This window comes from Coregonus lavaretus, assembly GCF_964263955.1.
Source record: "Coregonus lavaretus genome assembly, chromosome: 9".
Taxonomy (NCBI): domain Eukaryota; kingdom Metazoa; phylum Chordata; class Actinopteri; order Salmoniformes; family Salmonidae; genus Coregonus; species Coregonus lavaretus.
The window spans coordinates 20,948,332-20,966,583 of record NC_139996.1 but is presented as its reverse complement, the minus strand read 5'-3'; the positions used below and the strand labels follow the sequence as shown (position 1 = coordinate 20,966,583).

The following is an 18,252-nucleotide window of genomic DNA, read 5'->3' as shown; positions in this document are numbered from 1 at the left end:
CCGGCTCTTCTGATTCACTACAAAGAGCCGGCTCTCAGAGCCGATGCTTGTGCGCATGACCCATCACTAATACATTGCGACGATGGAGACGGACTGGAGGGCAATCTGGACACAATGTAACTAACTAACGGGTCAATTATTAGAGCACGGTTGGCACCCATTATTTATTTCCATTTATTATTTTGTCCTTTTGATTCTTGAAGGATGTCGGTAGCCGGGTTGAAGAAGCAATTTCACAAAGCAAGTCAGGTAAGGAGACGACACGGTGCATAGTGTTGTTAGCATGGCGCCATGTGGATAAAGCCCATACACTTCAGCAAGCAACCGTTGCCTCAGCGATAATTAGTATGACGTTTGGTGGCAACGCGCCAAGAATGGGAATTAATTCGTATCTTTATTTTAGGGCAGTATAGGCCTACCAATCAATATCAACTGTAAAGACCTACGGATAGGAAAAATAAATTGTGTAGGCTTCTTTTGTGTTGGTGGATTCTGGACTTTGTTTTCTAAGGTGGACTATATCCTTGGCTTCTCTTATCTCCGAGATTACTCTAGCTGAAAATGCGTGATTGAACACACCTTCAGTAAACAGTGCCAGGGATACTAACTGGGTCACCACAGAAATTACTGTCCAAAATAGTTGCTCTTGATAGGCCTATGCTATCTACACAGCAGAGCCAATGAACTTGGGATCTACAGGCATGACTGATCTACAGCTTCAGTCAATTAACTGCAGAACATACAATTGATGTATACTGAACAAAAATATAAACTCAACAATTTCAAAGATTTTACTGAGTTACAATTCATATAAGGAAATCAGTCAATTGAAATAAATTATTAGGCTCATTTAGGGGCTCAGCCCCCCCCCCCCCCCCATCATCCTGCAGGTGAAGAAGATGGCTGTGGAGGTCCTGTGCTGGATGATCCTGGTCTCCGGTTGTGAGGCCAGTTGGACGTACTGCCAAATTCTCTAAAACAATGTTTATGGTAGAGAAATTAACATTAAATGAACTGGCAACCGCATTGGTGGACATTCCAGCAGTTTGCATGCCAATTGCACGCTCTCTCAACTTGAGACATCTGTGGCATTGTGTTCTGTGACAAAACTGCACATTTTAGTGGCCTTTTATTGTCCCCAGTACAAGGTGCACCTGTGTAATGATCATGCTATTTAATCAGCTTCTTGATATGCCACACGTGTCAGGTGGATGGATTATCTTGGCAAAGGAGAAATGCTCACTAAAAGGCATATAAACACATTTGTACACAAAATCTAAGATAAATAAGCTTTCTGTGCATATGGAAAACTTAAGGGAACTTTTTATTTCAACTCATGAAACATGGGAACAATATTTTACATGTTGCGTTTTATATTTTTGTTCAGTGTAAATAAGGATATACCAAATGTCTTTGGGCTCTGATAATGACATTGTTGGAAAGGACAGGTGCACAGGTATCAGTGTGGTAACGCTTGTCATTTATAGAGGAGGAACAGTTAGGCTAACTTTTACAACTCAAGTGTGATCATGAATCATGCATAAGTGATAGATATGCCTACAGCACAGGTATGAATGTCTAGGAGATTATACATCCTAATCGCCTTCACATTGGGTGCCCATTTTCAACACCATTTCCATGCTGGTGCCCATATTGTTCTACTATTATGGGGGTGCCCTGATTTGTTTGTGAGTGCCAACCAGACACCCATGTAATTCAGAACCCTGCATTTAATGGCCTAGGTTTACCATGCATGCAATACTGGACTTACTATCAACCTAATGTCTCTAAATGTATTCAGTTATGAATGGCCAATGAAGAGGCTGCTTGACAACATGCATACAAATCACACAATTACCCCTTGGGACTTCCAGGGAATTTACATTTAAGTCATTTAGCAGACGCTCTTATCCAGAGCGACTTACAGTTAGTGAATACATTTTTTTATATTTTTTTTATACTGGCCCCCCATGGGAACCGAACCCACAACCCTGGCGTTGCAAACGCCATGCTCTATCAACTGAGCTACATCCCTGCCGGCCATTCCCTCCCCTACCCTGGACGACGCTGGGCCAATTGTGCGCCGCCCATGAGTCTCCCGGTCGCGGCCGGCTGCGACAGAGCCTGGATTCGAACCAGGATCTCTAGTGGCACAGTTAGCACTGCGATGCAGTGCCTTAGACCACTGCGCCACTCAGGAGCTCATCAAATCAAATTGTATTTGTCACATGCGCCAAATACAACAGGTATGCTTACTTACAAGCCCATAACCAACAGTGCAGTTCAAGAAATAGAGTTAAGTAAATATTTACTAAATGAACTAAAGTAAAAAATAACACAATAAAATAACAATAATGAGGCTATATACAGGGGGTACCGGTACCGAGTCAATGTGCGTGGGTACAGGTTAGTCGAGGTAATTTGTACATGTAGGTAGGGGTAAAGTGACTATGCATAGATAATAAACAGCGAGTAGCAGCAGTGTAAAAACAAGGGGGGGGGGGGGTCAATGTAGATAGTCCGGGTGGCCATTTGATTAATTGTTCATCAGTCTTTTGGCTTGGGGGTAGAAGCTGTTAAGGAGCCTTTTGGACCTAGACTTGGCGCTCCGGTACCGCTTGCCGAGCGGTAGCAGAGAGAACAGTCTATGATTTGGGTGACTGGAGTCTTTGACAATTTTTTGGGCATTCCTCTGACACCACCTAGTATATACAGTGGGGAGAACAAGTATTTGATACACTGCAGGTTTTCCTACTTACAAAGCATGTAGAGGTCTGTAATTTTTATCATAGGTACACTTCAACCGTGAGAGACGGAATCTAAAACAAAAATCTAGAAAATCACATTGTATGATTTTTAAGTAATTAATTTGCATTTTATTGCATGACATAAGTATTTGATCACCTACCAACCAGTAAGAATTCCGGCTCTCACAGACCTGTTAGTTTTTCTTTAAGAAGCCCTCCTGTTCTCCACTCATTACCTGTATTAACTGCACCTGTTTGAACTTGTTACCTGTATAAAAGACACCTGTCCACACACCCAATCAAACAGACTCCAACCTCTCCACAATGGCCAAGACCAGAGAGCTGTGTAAGGACATCAGGGATAAAAGTGTAGACCTGCACAAGGCTGGGATGGGCTACAGGACAATAGGCAAGCAGCTTGGTGAGAAGGCAACAACTGTTGGCGCAATTATTAGAAAATGGAAGAAGTTCAAGATGACGGTCAATCACCCTCGGTCTGGGGCTCCATGCAAGATCTCACCTCGTGGGGCATCAATGATCATGAGGAAGGTGAGGGATCAGCCCAGAACTACACGGCAGGACCTGGTCAATGACCTGAAGAGAGCTGGGACCACAGTCTCAAAGAAAACCATTAGTAACACACTACGCCGTCATGGATTAAAATCCTGCAGCGCACGCAAGGTCCCCCTGCTCAAGCCAGCGCATGTCCAGGCCCGTCTGAAGTTTGCCAATGACCATCTGGATGATCCAGAGGAGGGATGGGAGAAGGTCATGTGGTCTGATGAGACAAAAATAGAGCTTTTTGGTCTAAACTCCACTCGCTGTGTTTGGAGGAAGAAGAAGGATGAGTACAACCCCAAGAACACCATCCCAACCGTGAAGCATGGAGGTGGAAACATCATTCTTTGGGGATGCTTTTCTGCAAAGGGGATAGGACGACTGCACCGTATTGAGGGGAGGATGGATGGGGCCATGTATTGCAAGATCTTGGCCAACAACCTCCTTCCCTCAGTAAGAGCATTGAAGATGGGTCGTGGCTGGGTCTTTGGCTGGGTCTTCTATCATGACAACGACACGAAACACACAGCAAGGGCAACTAAGGAGTGGCTCCGTAATAAGCATCTCAAGGTCCTGGAGTGGCCTAGCCAGTCTCCAGACCTGAACCCAATAGAAAATCTTTGGAGGGAGCTGAAAGTCCGTATTGCCCAGCGACAGCCCCGAAACCTGAAGGATCTGGAGAAGGTCTGTATGGAGGAGTGGGCCAAAATCCCTGCTGCAGTGTGTGCAAACCTGGTCAAGACCTACAGGAAACGTATGATCTCTGTAATTGCAAACAAAGGTTTCTGTACCAAATATTAAGTTATGCTTTTCTGATGCATCAAATACTTTAGATTCCGTCTCTCACAGTTGAAGTGTACCTATGATAAAAATTACAGACCTCTACATGCTTTGTAAGTAGGAAAACCTGCAAAATCGGCAGTGTATCAAATACTTGTTCTCCCCACTGTAGGTCCTGGATGGCAGGAAGCTTGGCCCCAGTGATGTACTGGGCCGTACACACTACCCTCTGTAGCGCCTTACGGTCGGATGCCGAGCAGTTGCCATACCATGCGGTGATGCAACCGGTCAGGATGCTCTCGATGGTGCAGCTGTATAACTTTTTGAGGATCTGGGGACCCGTGCCAAATCTTTTCAGTCTCTTCAGGGGGAAAAGGTGTTGTCGTGCCCTCTTCACAACTGTCTTGGTGTGTTTGGACCATGATAGTTTGTTGGTGATGTGGACACCAAGGAACTTAACTCTCGACCGCTCCACTACAGCCCCGTCGATGTTAATGGGGGGCTGTTCAGCCCTCCTTTTTCTGTAGTAATCCAGACATAACATGTAGTTCGGTCCAATGCTAGTGAGTGTTCATTTCTGTACATGCTGACACTTCAAGCTCCTTGTAATGTGCATGCCAGCACTGACAGTGAGTGTTCTTCGAATGACTGCCCAAGGACTAGACATGCTGACAGTAAGAGTGGTTTGAAATTGTGCAGGCTTTATTGTTATAACCTAGTGGAAAACCCTTACACTAGTTGTGTATATCAGTGCAGGAGTTCACACCAGTTTTTGGATGTAGGCTAGGCTACTTTCAGCTTACTAGTTACTTATTAGCCATATTTGGTTTTGCCAGTACAGGGCCCCATTCATTCTGAAAATATGTCCAAAACACAAACATGCCAATCCAACTCCTATTAAAACTGCATCCCATTCTGAAGACATCGTCTGCATAAAAAAAAAAATTAGTTGCGTCATTACGGTAGTCCACCTTTTAATTTGAATGTTTTGATGCATACATATACAGTACCAGTCAAAGGTTTGGACACACCTACTCATTCCAGGGTAGAATAATAGTGAAGACATCAAAACTATGAAATAACACATATGGAATCATGTAGTAACCAAAGAAGTGTTAAACAAATCAGAATATATATAGATTCTTCAAATAGCCACCCTTTTCCTTGATGACAGCTTTGCACACTTGGCATTCTCTCAATCAGATTCATGAGGTAGTCACCTGGAATGCATTTCAATTAACAGGTGTGCCTTGTTAAAAGTTAATTTGTGGAATTTCTTTCCTTCTTAATGCGTTTGAGCCAAACAGTTGTGTTGTGACAAGGTAGGGGGGGAATGCATTTCAATTAACAGGTATGCCTTCTTAAAAGGTAATTTGTGGAATTTATTTGCGTTTCAGCCAATCAGTTGTGTTGTGACAAGGTAGGGGGGGTATACAGAAGATAGCCCTATTTGGTAAAAGACCAAGTCCATATTATGGCAAGAACAGCTCAAAAAGCAAAGAGAAATGACAGTCCATCATTACTTTAAGACATGAAGATCAGTCAATACGGAAAATGTCAAGAACTTTGAAAGTTTCTTAAAGTGCAGTCGCAAAAACCATCAAGCGCTATGATGAAACTGGCTCTCATGAGGATCACCACAGGAATGGAAGACCCAGAGTTACCTCTGCTGCAGAGGATAAGTTCATTAGAGTTACCAGCCTCAGAAATTGCAGCCCAAATAAGTGCTTCAGAGTTCAAGTAACAGACACATCTCAACATCAACTGTTCAGAGGAGACTGCGTGAATCAGGCCTTCATGGTCGAATTGCTGCAAAGAAACCACTACTAAAGGGCACCAATAAGAAGAACTTGCTTGGGCCAAGAAACACGAGCAATGGACATTAGACCGGTGGAAATCTGTCCTTTGGTCTGGAGTCCAAATGTGAGATTTTTGGTTCCAACTGCTGTGTCTTTGTGAGACGCAGTGTAGGTGAATGGATGATCTCCGCATGTGTAATTGCCACCGTGAGGCATGGAGGAGGAGGTGTGGGGGTGCTTTTCTGGTGACACGGTCTGTGATTTATTTAGAATTCAAGGCAAACTTAACCAGCATGGCTACCACAGCATTCTGCAGCAATACGCCATCCCATCTGGTTTGGGCTTAGTGGGACAATCATTTGTTTTTTAACAGGACAATGACCCAACACACCTCCAGGCTGTGTAAGGGCTATTTTACCAAGAAGGAGAGTGATGTAGTGCTGCATCAGATGACCTGGCCTCCACAATCCCCCGACCTCAACCCAATTGAGATGGTTTGGGGTGAGTTGGACCGCAGAGTGAAGGAAAAGCAGCCAACAAGTGCTCAGCATATGTGGGAACTCCTTCAAGACTGTTGGAAAAGCATTCCAGGTGAAGCTGGTTGAGAGAATGCCAAGAGTATGCAAAGCTGTCATCAAGGCAAAGGGTGGCTACTTTGAAGAATCTCAAATATAAAATATATTTTGATTTGTTTAACACTTTTTTGGTTACTACATGATTCCATATGTGTTATTTCATAGTGTTGATGTCTTCACTATTATTCTACAATGTAGAAAATAGTAAAAAATAAAGAAAATCCCTTGAGTGAGTAGGTGTGTCCAAACTTTTGACTGGTACTGTAAATAAACTTGTTTTCAAGGGATGAGAGAAGGGAGAGCACGTTACCATACAAATTGTATACCAACTTATTTATTGAAAGAGGTCAGATTTTGGCAGTGTTTGCTTTCTCTTTTGCCATTACACACTCACTGTCTTTCCTCATATTTTTCTCTTACCTTGCCACAGCTATTGAGTGAGAAGATAAATGGGGCTGAGGGAACAAAGCTGGATGAAGAATTTCAAAAAATGGAAAGGGTGAGGCAGGGCTTTATTACATTTATATTATTCCCTTTTTACACAAGAATTTGTCAAATTAGGTAGACCAATGTCAAACACTGATATATAATTTTCCCCTGCTCTGTCCTCATCATTGATTATTCTGTTTTAGAGAATTGATGTGACCCAAAAAATGGTTCTTGAACTTGTGCCCAAAACCACAGAGTACCTCCAGCCAAACCCAGGTATGGTATCACTTGATATACTGACCCAGTATAGAATTTCAATGTACAACTAAATGTGTATGTGATATATTTTATGCCAATATTGATCCACAGCATATAGAGCCAAACTGGGCATGCTCAACACGGTGTCTAGGATCTGTGGGCAGGTGAAGGCGGTGGGGTACCCCCAGACTGAGGGAATGCTGGGAGACTGCATGTTGCACTACGGCAGAGAACTGGGAGTCGGCTCTGCCTTTGGTACGTCAACAATTGTAATCCACATGGAGCTAACTGCTTACAGTCGACACACACCATCCCATATTCTACTATCACGTATTTTATACACATTCAGATCAGGTTATGGGTCTCACCTCTAAAAAGCTTTTAACCCAACACTCAGCAGATAAATCGATATCGTACTTATGTAAGGTTCTACGCCTCAGTAAGTTTTGCCTCTTCCAAAAAAGTATGGGCCTAGAGATGTACAAATGCTTAGTACACTACTATCCTCCCTGACCAAAGATCAAGATGTCGATCATATGACCTGGAATGTATTTGAATTATTGAATAGTTCAGTTTATTCCTTCTTACATGATGTGCTCAACCGAATTTTTTTAGTTTTTAAGATGCCTCTTCATGTCTGTGAATTCCATGTAGGATGTGCACTGGCGGACATTGGGGAAGCATTGAAACAGATGTCCGTAGCCAGAGATTCCCTGGACGTCAGTGTGAAGCACAACTTCATCGACCCACTGCAGGCACTCCAGGACAGAGAGTTGAGGGAAATAGGGGTGAGGCTCATCTCCATCACTCAGAATAGTCTCAGAATTGACAAAACGATTAATGCTTCGGCAAAGGGAACAGCCTGAACAGGTATCAGATTAGTAGTCATTGACCTATGTGCTGTAGGCCACTAGTCCTTGGATTTATGGCTTGTAGGCTTAAGGTTAGGGTCCTTTGATGTCTACCTATCATTGTAAATGAAGATCAAGTGCATTTTACGGCTGTGTGTGTCATAAATGTTTAATGTTGAAAATGACAGTATGGATCAAATGCTTATAATAGTTTTGGTTGATATACAGTTCACAAGCAAACGGGTGTTTTCAGATCCATACTGTACTTATCATTCATTCTTCAGTACCACCTAAGAAAACTTGAAGGTCGTCGTCTAGACTTTGACTACAAGAAACGACGCAAAGGAAAGATCCCTGATGAGGAGATCATGCAGGCGTGGGAGAAGTTTTCGGACTCCAAAGAGCTGGCAGAGAGAAGCATGTTCGACCTCTTAGAAAGGGATGTGAGCAAAAACAAAAATACTGCAATTCTACAACACACGCTTATTTTTCTTTATAAACAAGGAGATGCAAAGTTCTCTAAACATGTTCATGAAAGTTAGCTTGTTGGCTCATTATCATGTATACTGGCCAGGTGAGATTGACAATGCTTCTGTGCTGATATCTATTGTGGTCTGGTATTGCAGGCGGAGCATGTGACTCACCTATCAGCTTTGATTGGGGCCGCTCTGGACTATCACCGCCAGTCTTGCCAAATCCTGGACAGCCTCAATCGAAGTCTGCAGGGCAGGTGATTGTATCAACCAAATTATTAAATACACTTAATCATGAGCTACACGTACTCAATACTCAAGACACATATCATGCTGCCTGGCTTTGGTTCATTGTTGATGGTTGTGACCTTGTCTATCCCTTTCTTTCTAGGCTAGCCATTGCAGGCAACCGACCAAAGAGGGAGCCCAGGCCCAAATCTATTAAGGTTAACACAATCAACACACAACAAAATGGATCTTCCCACAGATCATCAGTTATATCTTCAGGTGATTAGCTCAATTGTTGATCAATTTTAATTTGTTCAATTCATTTCCATAATGTTATTTCTGTAATGTTTATTAGTCTAAATCATGTTTTACTATTGTAAAATGGTGTCCCTTTTGTAAATTGAGGTCCTCTGGATGGTTGACTATAGCTTTCCCGATTTAAGTTGTTAATATGTCCATTATAATTTATTGCAGATCCCCAGATAAGCCAAGCTGTCAATGGAAAAAGTAAGTACTGATACCCTAAAATGTATGACAGATGCAATACTAACCAACTCATTGAGACATCCTTGTTTTTCTAATTTGAATGCAAATTAACTTGAGCTTGCATTTCGAAACAGGATACCAGTATTTGTATATTTATATGCTGCAACTGTATGGGAGGTAGGACTTTCAACTAAGATATGCTATTTCTTGTCATCCTACTCCACTTATCCCAGATGACCAGTACACAAACATACTGCTAAGACCAGAGAGTCCCATCATCTGTAACCGTGAGTAAACCCACAGGTCATGGTACCGACTTCAGACCAAAACCTTCCATGATGTCCTGTCTATCATATTGCTCACACAAGCAAATGGAAATCATGTAAATAAAATCATGGAATTAAAAGGAAATAACCAGTGTGTGCATAATAGTATGGACTGTTTAGATTGAATAATTAGTGGTCATCTAGAAATATCAATTTCAAGTCAATTGTGGGTCTCTTTCAGATGATTGTGAGGTTTTCCTAGACCAGCCTTGCTGCCGGGCGCTCTACTGCTTTGTGGCTGAGAATGAAGGAGAGCTGGGCTTCAAGGAGGGCGACCTCATCATCCTCACCAACCAGATTGATGACAACTGGTATGAGGGCATGATCAGTGGGGAGTCTGGCTTTTTTCCCATCAGCTACGTCAATGTCCTTGTGCCTTTGCCACAGTGACACCAGGGTAGCACCACAAGCTATGGGGGCCGGCTATGAAGTCATCACCTCTGAGCACTCTCTCTGGAAATCTTATTTTGCAATAAGTCACTCCACTTTCGGATGTATTTATTGACTGAATTTTTTGTATTTCTTAGAGCTTATCTGTTAGAAGCATTTCAGGACTGCCTCATTTGGTGGTACCATCACTTCCTCCTGGATCTGTGAATTCTTAATTTCACCTTATTTTCTGAGGCCATAGAGCTACTCATCATTACAGTACATCTCATTGACGGGAAATGTCTTTGCGTACTCTACAGGTTGCATCAAGGCTACACCAGTTCAAACAGTCCTATGAAATATTTGCTCTCTCCCTTGAAAGCCCATCTTAGTTACCTTTGTCTCCATTGTGTGCTGTTAGGTGGCCTAAAGCTCACCTTTTGTTACTTTCCCCGTGTTGTCTAGTGGTCTTTCCTCAGCATAATAATGGGTAAATTAGTAGTGACACTTTTTAATTCAGCACACCTTTTGTGATATCATGGAATACTTCAGCTGCTTTATTAAGATTTGTTTTAGTCTTGGGACTGTTATTATCATGTTCAGGGTCACTATTCATGTCTTCATTTAGCTCTCGAGAACCTAAGGGGTGTATACCCAGCTTATAGCTGGACCCTGTTTTGGGTTCTCAGATGATTGTACGGACCACAGCTGGCTCCATGTGAACTACAATCCCGATGCTGTTGTTTATTACCGACGCTCTGTCGAAACGCAAATGCACCTCACTTGTGATACAGTTTTGGAAATCTTAACTTTTATATAAGCGAGATAATATTTCAAATACAAAATATACTTACTGTGCGCAGTTTAGCAAAGTTGCACCTAGCTGTTTTCACACACCGTTACGACATCCTCTCACCTTCCAGTGTTTTAAAAAGAAATACCGCCGGGTGCAATGTTTTCTTTCTCGCTTCCATGAAAGTTAAGTTCCAAATGTTTCCGAAACTGGATCGCGTGCGAGGTGTATTTGAGTTTAGACAGAGCATTTCGGAGCGTCAGGGAATTCCCCTCAGGCGACAGACAGCTTTGTGAGTAGACGGTATAATTAAGTGCTAAGGCCCGAGGGGGTGTGGTTTAGGGACGACGCAATGCGGAATGCCTGGATACAGCCCTTAGCCGTGGTATATTGGCCGTATACCACAGACCCCCGAGGTGCCGTATTGCGATTATAAACTGGTTACCAACATAATTAGAGCAGTAAATAACATTTTTTTGTCATACTTTTGGTATACGGCTGTCATCCAATCAGCATTCAGTGCTCGAACCACCCAGTTTGTTTAATATTACCGTCTATTGAATGGGTTGGCCTTCATTGTGGTAGTGTGGTAAGGTCAGGGTTAAGAATTGTCTGCATATCAATTTGAACTAGAAAATAGGAAATCTCTTATCAAACACCATGTGTGATCTTTATAGCTGGTCAGTGTTTAATGTTACACTACACTTAAGGTGTTTTAGACCTGTGGATTATCCACTTGAATATGATCCCTTTATTTGTTTTTACACCCTTCCACAAACAGTAGAAACACGTTGCCTTTAAGCACTTTTTAAAAATATGTTGCTGTAGCCTTGACAATTACTGTATTTGCACACTTAATTTCTTTATTGCCAAGGAAATACACACATAAGGTATTAATCACCTCATGTATATCCTATTGTAGGGTCTAGGAATAATGTTGAACTAGAAAAGATTTAGCTGTAAGCCATATTGTCACAGATTGTGTCAATCACTATGAATGATCCCAGAATGCTGTAATATAGTGTACATTTCTTAACTATTTATTGTAGAATGCTTGCTGTTTCACTAATTGAAATTAGTTAAATTACAATTGTTGAAGAAATGATGCTTTGTAACAATCAAAACAGTTATGATCATTGGATGTATTAACATGTACTGTAAGTTAATTATATACTGAACAAAAATAAATGCAACATGCAACAATTTCTAAGATTTTACAGAGTTACAGTTCATATAAGGAAATCAGTCAATTGAAATGAATTAGGCCTAATCTATTGATTTCACATGACTGGGAATACAGAAAAACATCTGTTGGTCACAGATACCTTAAAATGTAGGGGCATTGTTACGAACCCCGTGGCTTTAAAAGTCTAGGGTGGATGGTATAGAGACCCGTAACATAACTCATGCAAATTAGAATAGTGAAAAGGAACAGTGAGAACAAGATACACTGACAACCAATCCTACCGTCAAACACAAAACGTTTATTTTAAACACACGGTAAACGGTTTGGGGAAGGGCTGAGCTGGACCCAAGGAATGAAATAATACAATTTTTTTTAAAAACTAAACTGATCCTGCCTGCCTCAAGAACCGCTAGCTTGCTACTAGCTATACAAAAATACAGTGGGTGGGAAGCTCAGGTCTAACTAGTGTTTTTGGACAAGGTTTTCCTATGGGTAGTGTTTGCCCAAGGGCGACTTGCTAAAAATCCACTTTTCCCCAGGCACAAAAACAAACAACCTAGGTAAAATAGGGACTAAACAGCAAACGAGTGACTATACAATAGCAAACGAGACACCACAGTAATACATGGAACAGGACAAAGTGAGATGTATGGGCTATGCCTATGTGGTGTATGAAGGAACCAAGAAAGTCTGTCTATCAAACAGGTTTGTGTCTGTGTAGACCAGGGTTCTTCAATTCCGGTCCTGGAGGGCCGAACCACCTCTGTTTTTCATCCTCTCCTTCTAATTGTGGTCCTCTGTAGCTCAGCTGGTAGAGCACGGCGCTTGTAACGCCAAGGTAGTGGGTTCGATCCCCGGGACCACCCATACACAAAAATGTATGCACGCACGATTGTAAGTCGCTTTGGATAAAAGCGTCTGCTAAATGGCATATTATTATTAATCGGGCTAATTCAGACCTGGGAGACCAGGTGAGTGCAATTAACTACCAGGTAGAAATAAAATAAAAACAGAAGTGTTTCGGCCCTCCAGGACCGGAATTGAAGAAACCTGGTGTAGACTAATGTGTGAGAAAGCAAAAAAATAGTATTGGTGAGAAACACAACCGACTGGGTTTTTAAACCAGAGGATGTGTGATGTGATTGGGTAATGAAAACCAGAAACAGGTGGTGCAATCGGGAGGAGCGTCCATTGATTGGTCCACCTCAGCAATCAGCAGATGAACTGATGACTGACAGGTGGGAGACACCAATGACCACCAATCAGGAACACCTGTGATTAGGGCAGAAGGAGAGGAAAAACACAAATACACATACAGGATACCTGTATCCGTAACAGGCGTGGATCAGAAAACCATCATTATCCACATGAAGCGCGTGTCGTCCCCTTCGCATAGATTGATCAGGCTGTGCATTGTGGAATTTAGTCCCACTCCTCTTCAATGGTTTGCGAAGTTGCTGGATATTGGCGGGAACTGGACACGCTGTCGTACACGTCTATCCCAAACATGCTCAATGGGTGGCATGTCTGGTGAGTATGCAGGCCATGGAAGAACTGGGACATTTTCACCTTCCAGAAATTGTATACAGATCCTTGCGACATGGGGCTGTGCATTATCATGCTGAAACATAAGGTGTTGTGGCGGATGAATGGCCCTCAGGATCTCATCACGGTATCTCTGTGTGTTCAAATTGCGATTGATAAAATGCAATTGTGTTTGTTGTCCGTAGCTTATGCCTGCCCATACCATAACCCCACCGCCACCATGGGGCACTGTTCACAACGTTGACGTCAGCAAACCGCTTGCCCACACAATACCATGCACGTGGTCTACGTGAGGCCAGTTGGAAGTACTGCCAAATTCCCTAAAATGACGTTGGAGGTGGCTTATTGTAGAGAAATTAACATTAAATTATCTGGCAAAAGCTCTGGTGGATATTCCTACTGTCAGCATGCCAACTGCACGCTCCCTCAACCTGAGACATCTGTGGCATTGTGATGTTAAAAAAAAAAAAAAAAACATTTTAGAGTGCCCTTTTTATTGTACCTAGCACAAGGTGCACCTGTGTAATGATCATGCTATTTAATCTGCTTTATATGCCAAACCTGTCAGGTGGATGGATTATCTTGGCAAAGGAGAAATGCTCACTAACATGGATGTAAACAAATTTGTGCGAATTGAACATTTCTTCAATCTTTTATTTCAGCTCATGGAACATGGGACCAACACTTTACATGTTGCGTTTATATTTGTGTCGTTTTATTTTCAACAGATGCTCCAGCGGACTTCACTTTCACCGAAGCCAATTATTCCTTGAACAAATGTTCTGTTTTAGCTGGATAGAGCATGAATTTTTGCCCCCCCAAAAAAATTTAATAACACAAAAACATAAGATCCCACATAAGCATGTGTGGGTTGGTCTGGAACCTGTACTTAGAAGATTTAAAAACAAAAAAAATATGTTTTAAGTGAGAATAGGCATTGGTCTGAAGCCGAAAAAGCAAAGTCACATGAGCACCACAATACCTGTTCCACCCATGCTCAAGCAAAGTTTTCCAGCACACATCTTTGACCTACTACAGTAGTTATGTTGGTATTGTACGTCAAACTATGTGTAGGCAGAGCTTCTCAAACAGCCTAATTCATACTCTTAGAGGAGGTGCTTACACAATATGTGATTTGGACCGCATACAAGGTAAAGTATTGGATTCTCTTCACACACCACAGTAAGACATCACATTACGCTACCATTTCATGCTTTTTTAAATTAAAAGAATGCAAGCTTTGCTTTTATACTTACAAGGCGATCAGGCTTGATTGAGCTGTTTTGTCTTGTAGTAATGTGGTGCGTGCCTGTATTTCCTTAAACCTTTATTTTAGCAAAATATGTAATCAGCTTTTTTCATACAGTGCATTTGGAAAGTATTTAGACCCCTTGACTTTTTCAACATTTTGTTACGTTAGTCTTATTGTAAAATTGATTAAATAAATAAAAAAATCTCATCAATCTACACACTACCCCATAATGACAGAGCAAAAACAGGTTTTTAGAAATGTTAGTACATTTATTACAAATAAAAAATGGATACCTTATTTACGTAAGTATTCAGACCCTTTGCTATGAGACTCGAAATTGAGCTCAGGTGCATCCTGTTTCCATTGATCATCCTTGAGATGTTTCTACAACTTGATTGGAGTCCACCTGTGGTAAATTCAATTGATTGGACATGATTTGGAAAGGCACACACCTGTCTATATAAGGTCCCACAGATAACAGTTTATGTCAGAGCAGAAACCAAGCCATGAGGTCGAAGGAATTGTCTGTAGAGCTCCGAGACAGGGTTGTGTCTAAGCACAGATCTGGGGAAGGGGAAGGGGAAGGGTACCAAAACATTTCTGCAGTATTGAAGGTCCCCAAGAACACAGTGGCCTCCATAATTTTTTAAATGGAAGACGTTTGGAACAACCAAGACTCTTCCCAGAGCTGGCCGCCCGGCCAATCGGGGGAGAAGGGCCTTGGTCGGAGGTGACCAAGAACCCTATGGTCACTCTGACAGAGCTCCAGAGTTCCTCTGTGGAGATGGGAGAACCTTCCAGAAGACAACCATCTCTGTAGCACTCCACCAATCAGGCCTTTATGGTAGAGCGGCCAGACGGAAGCCACTCCTCAGTAAAAGGCACACAAGGGTGCGTGCTCAGCCCCCTCCTGTACTCCCTGTTCACCCATGACTGCGTGGCCAAGCAAGCCTCCAACTCAATCATCAAATTTGAAGACGACACAACAGTAGTAGGCTTGATTACCAACAATGACGAGACCGCCTACAGGGAGGAGGTGAGGGCTCTGGGAGTGTGGTGCCAGGAAAATAACCTCTCACTCAACATCAACAAAACAAAGGAGATGATTGTGGACTTCAGGAAACAGCAGAGGGTGCACCCCCCTATCCACGTCGACGGGACCGCAGTGGAGAAGGTGGAAAGCTTCATGTTCCTTGGCGTACACATCACCGACAAACTGAAATGGTCCACCCACGCAGACAGTGTGGTGAAGAAGGCGCAACAGAGCCTCTTCAACCGCAGGGCTCTCCAGAGGGGGGTGCGGTCTACCAAACGCATTACCGGGGGCAAACTACCCGCCCTCCAAGACACATACAACACCCGATGTCACAGGAAGGCCAAAAAGATCATCAAGGACATCAACCACCCCAGCCACTGCCTGTTCACCCCGCTATCATCCAGAAGGCGAGGTCAGTACAGGTGCATCAAAGCTGGGACCGAGAGAATGAAAAACAGCTTCTATCTCAAGGCCATCAGACTGTTAAATAGCCATCACTAGCACATTAGAGGCTGCTGCTGCCTATTGAAATCACTGGCCACTTTAAGAAATGGAACACTAGTCACTTGAATGTTTACATATCTTGCACTACTCATCTCAGCAGGTATATCTCACTGGTCATTCCCAAAGCCAACACCTCCTTTGGCTGCCATTCCTTCCAGTTCTCTGCTGCCAATGACTGGAACGAATTGCAAAAATCTCTGAAGCTGGAGACTCTTATCTCCCTCACTAACTTTAAGCATCAGTTGTCAGAGCACCTTACCGATCACTGCACCTGTACACAGCCCATCTGAAATTAGCCCACCCAACTACCTCATCCCTATATTGTTATTTATTTTGCTATTTTGCACCCCAGTATCTCTATTTGCACATCATCTCTTGCACATCTAGCATTCCAGTGTCAATACTAATTGTAATTATTTTGCACTATAGCCTATTTATTGCCTTACCTCCATAACTTGCTACATTTGCACACACTGTATATATATTTTCTGTTGTATTTTTTGACTTTGTTTTTTTACCCCATATGTAACTCTGTGTTGTTGTTTTTATCGCACTGCTATGCTTTATCTTGGCCAGGTCGCAGTTGTAAATGAGAACTTGTTCTCAACTGGCTTACCTGGTTAAATAAAGGTGAAATAAAATATACTGCATTCTATTCTATAATATTCTACTGTATCTTAGTCCATGCCGCTCTGTCATTGCTTGTCCATATGTATATATTCTTAAATCCCATTCCTTACCAGTTTTGTGTGTATTGGGTATATGTTGTGAAATTGTTAGATATTACTGCACTGTCGGAGCTAGAAGCACAAGCATTTTGCTACACCCGCTATAACATCTGCTAAACACATGTATGTGACAAATAAAATTTGAAGTCAACGCAGGAGTGGCTTTAGGACAAGTCTCTGAATGTCCTTGAGTGGCCCAGCCAGACCTCGGACTTGAACCCGATCTAACATCACTGGAGAGACCTGAAAATGGCTGTGCAGCAACGCCCCCCCATCCAACCTGACAGCACTTGAGAGGATCTGCAGAGAAGAATGGGAGAAACTCCCCAAATACAGGTGTGCCAAGCTTGTAGCATCATACCCAAGAAGACCCGGCTGTAATCGCTGCCAAAGGTGCTTCAACAAAGTACTGAGTAAAGGGACTATATACTTATGTAAATGTGCTATTTCTGTTTTTTATTTTTAATACATTTACAAAAACTTCTAAACCTGTTTTTGCTTTTTCATTATGGGTTATTGTGTGTAGATTTAACGTAACAAAGTGGAAAAAGTAACGGGGTCTGAATACTTTCCGAATGCACTTTATCAGTTATCCTGTTAGCGCTTTTGTGCCGACTCCACTGCGCTGTTTCAGGTGCAACGTTTATGGTCATGTCGCAGCAGTTTGTAGGGGGGACATTCCAAAATGTGGGAAGTGTGTAGGAGGGCATGGGATAGAGGATTGTGTAGTTTCAGTGGATAAAGTTGTGTTAACTGTAGGGGTGCCCATGTTGCTGGGGATCGGAAATGTCCGGTGGGAGAGAGGCAGGTTGAGGTGGCTAGAGTCAGAGTAGTGCTGAAGGTGTCCTATGCTGAGGTAGAGGAGGATGGGTCAAGGGTGAGGGACCCTGAGAGGAGTAGTAGATCTGTGCCAGCACAGAGGGATAGGCCAATGAGTGATATATGCTTTAGTAAGGCTGGCTTCTTAGCAATGGTTATCAACTATACTGCAGAAATGGAACTTAAATCACAGAAAATAAATGTGGTGGCAGCTGCAGAGAAGTATTTGGATACACAAGATTTGACTTCAGAAGAGTTACAGGGTGTGTTGAGTGGTGATGTCCCGTCCTCCCAGACCGTTGGCATGGTGCAGGACCAGATAGGGTCAAAGTAGTGGAATGGGGTAGTGGGTTTCTAATGAGTGTAGGGTAATTAAAAATATATATTGATTTTATTTGTCCCATTTTTGTATCACAAAGTGTAATGGATTTATACTGTAGTTCAGTTGGGGGCGGTAATGCAACATATTGGATGCCAACCGTTTAACTCCACCGAAGAAGATCATGTGGC

At 42.5% G+C, this 18,252-nt stretch overlaps 1 protein-coding gene across 1 annotated transcript; it reads left to right on the top strand.

Moving 5' to 3' along the window:
• The first annotated feature begins 73 nt into the window (after nucleotides 1-73).
• On the top strand, nucleotides 74-11,875 carry sh3gl3b (SH3-domain GRB2-like 3b). Its single transcript, XM_084168900.1, has 11 exons — nucleotides 74-249; nucleotides 6,890-6,958; nucleotides 7,092-7,164; nucleotides 7,258-7,401; nucleotides 7,801-7,934; nucleotides 8,282-8,440; nucleotides 8,624-8,727; nucleotides 8,862-8,977; nucleotides 9,173-9,205; nucleotides 9,418-9,471; nucleotides 9,692-11,875. Exons 1-11 carry the CDS (start codon nucleotides 205-207, stop codon nucleotides 9,898-9,900), a joined length of 1,140 nt encoding a protein of 379 aa, XP_084025026.1. The 5' UTR covers nucleotides 74-204; the 3' UTR covers nucleotides 9,901-11,875.
• The last annotated feature ends 6,377 nt before the right edge of the window (nucleotides 11,876-18,252 follow it).

Bases quoted from the DNA above. Each gene is read 5' to 3' on its own strand.
- sh3gl3b (XM_084168900.1), top strand. From the start codon at position 205: ATGTCGGTAGCCGGGTTGAAGAAGCAATTTCACAAAGCAAGTCAG. The intron at 7,165-7,257 runs GTATGGTATCAC...ATTGATCCACAG, and splicing joins GTACCTCCAGCCAAACCCAG to CATATAGAGCCAAACTGGGC. The intron at 8,978-9,172 runs GTGATTAGCTCA...AATTTATTGCAG, and splicing joins ATCATCAGTTATATCTTCAG to ATCCCCAGATAAGCCAAGCT.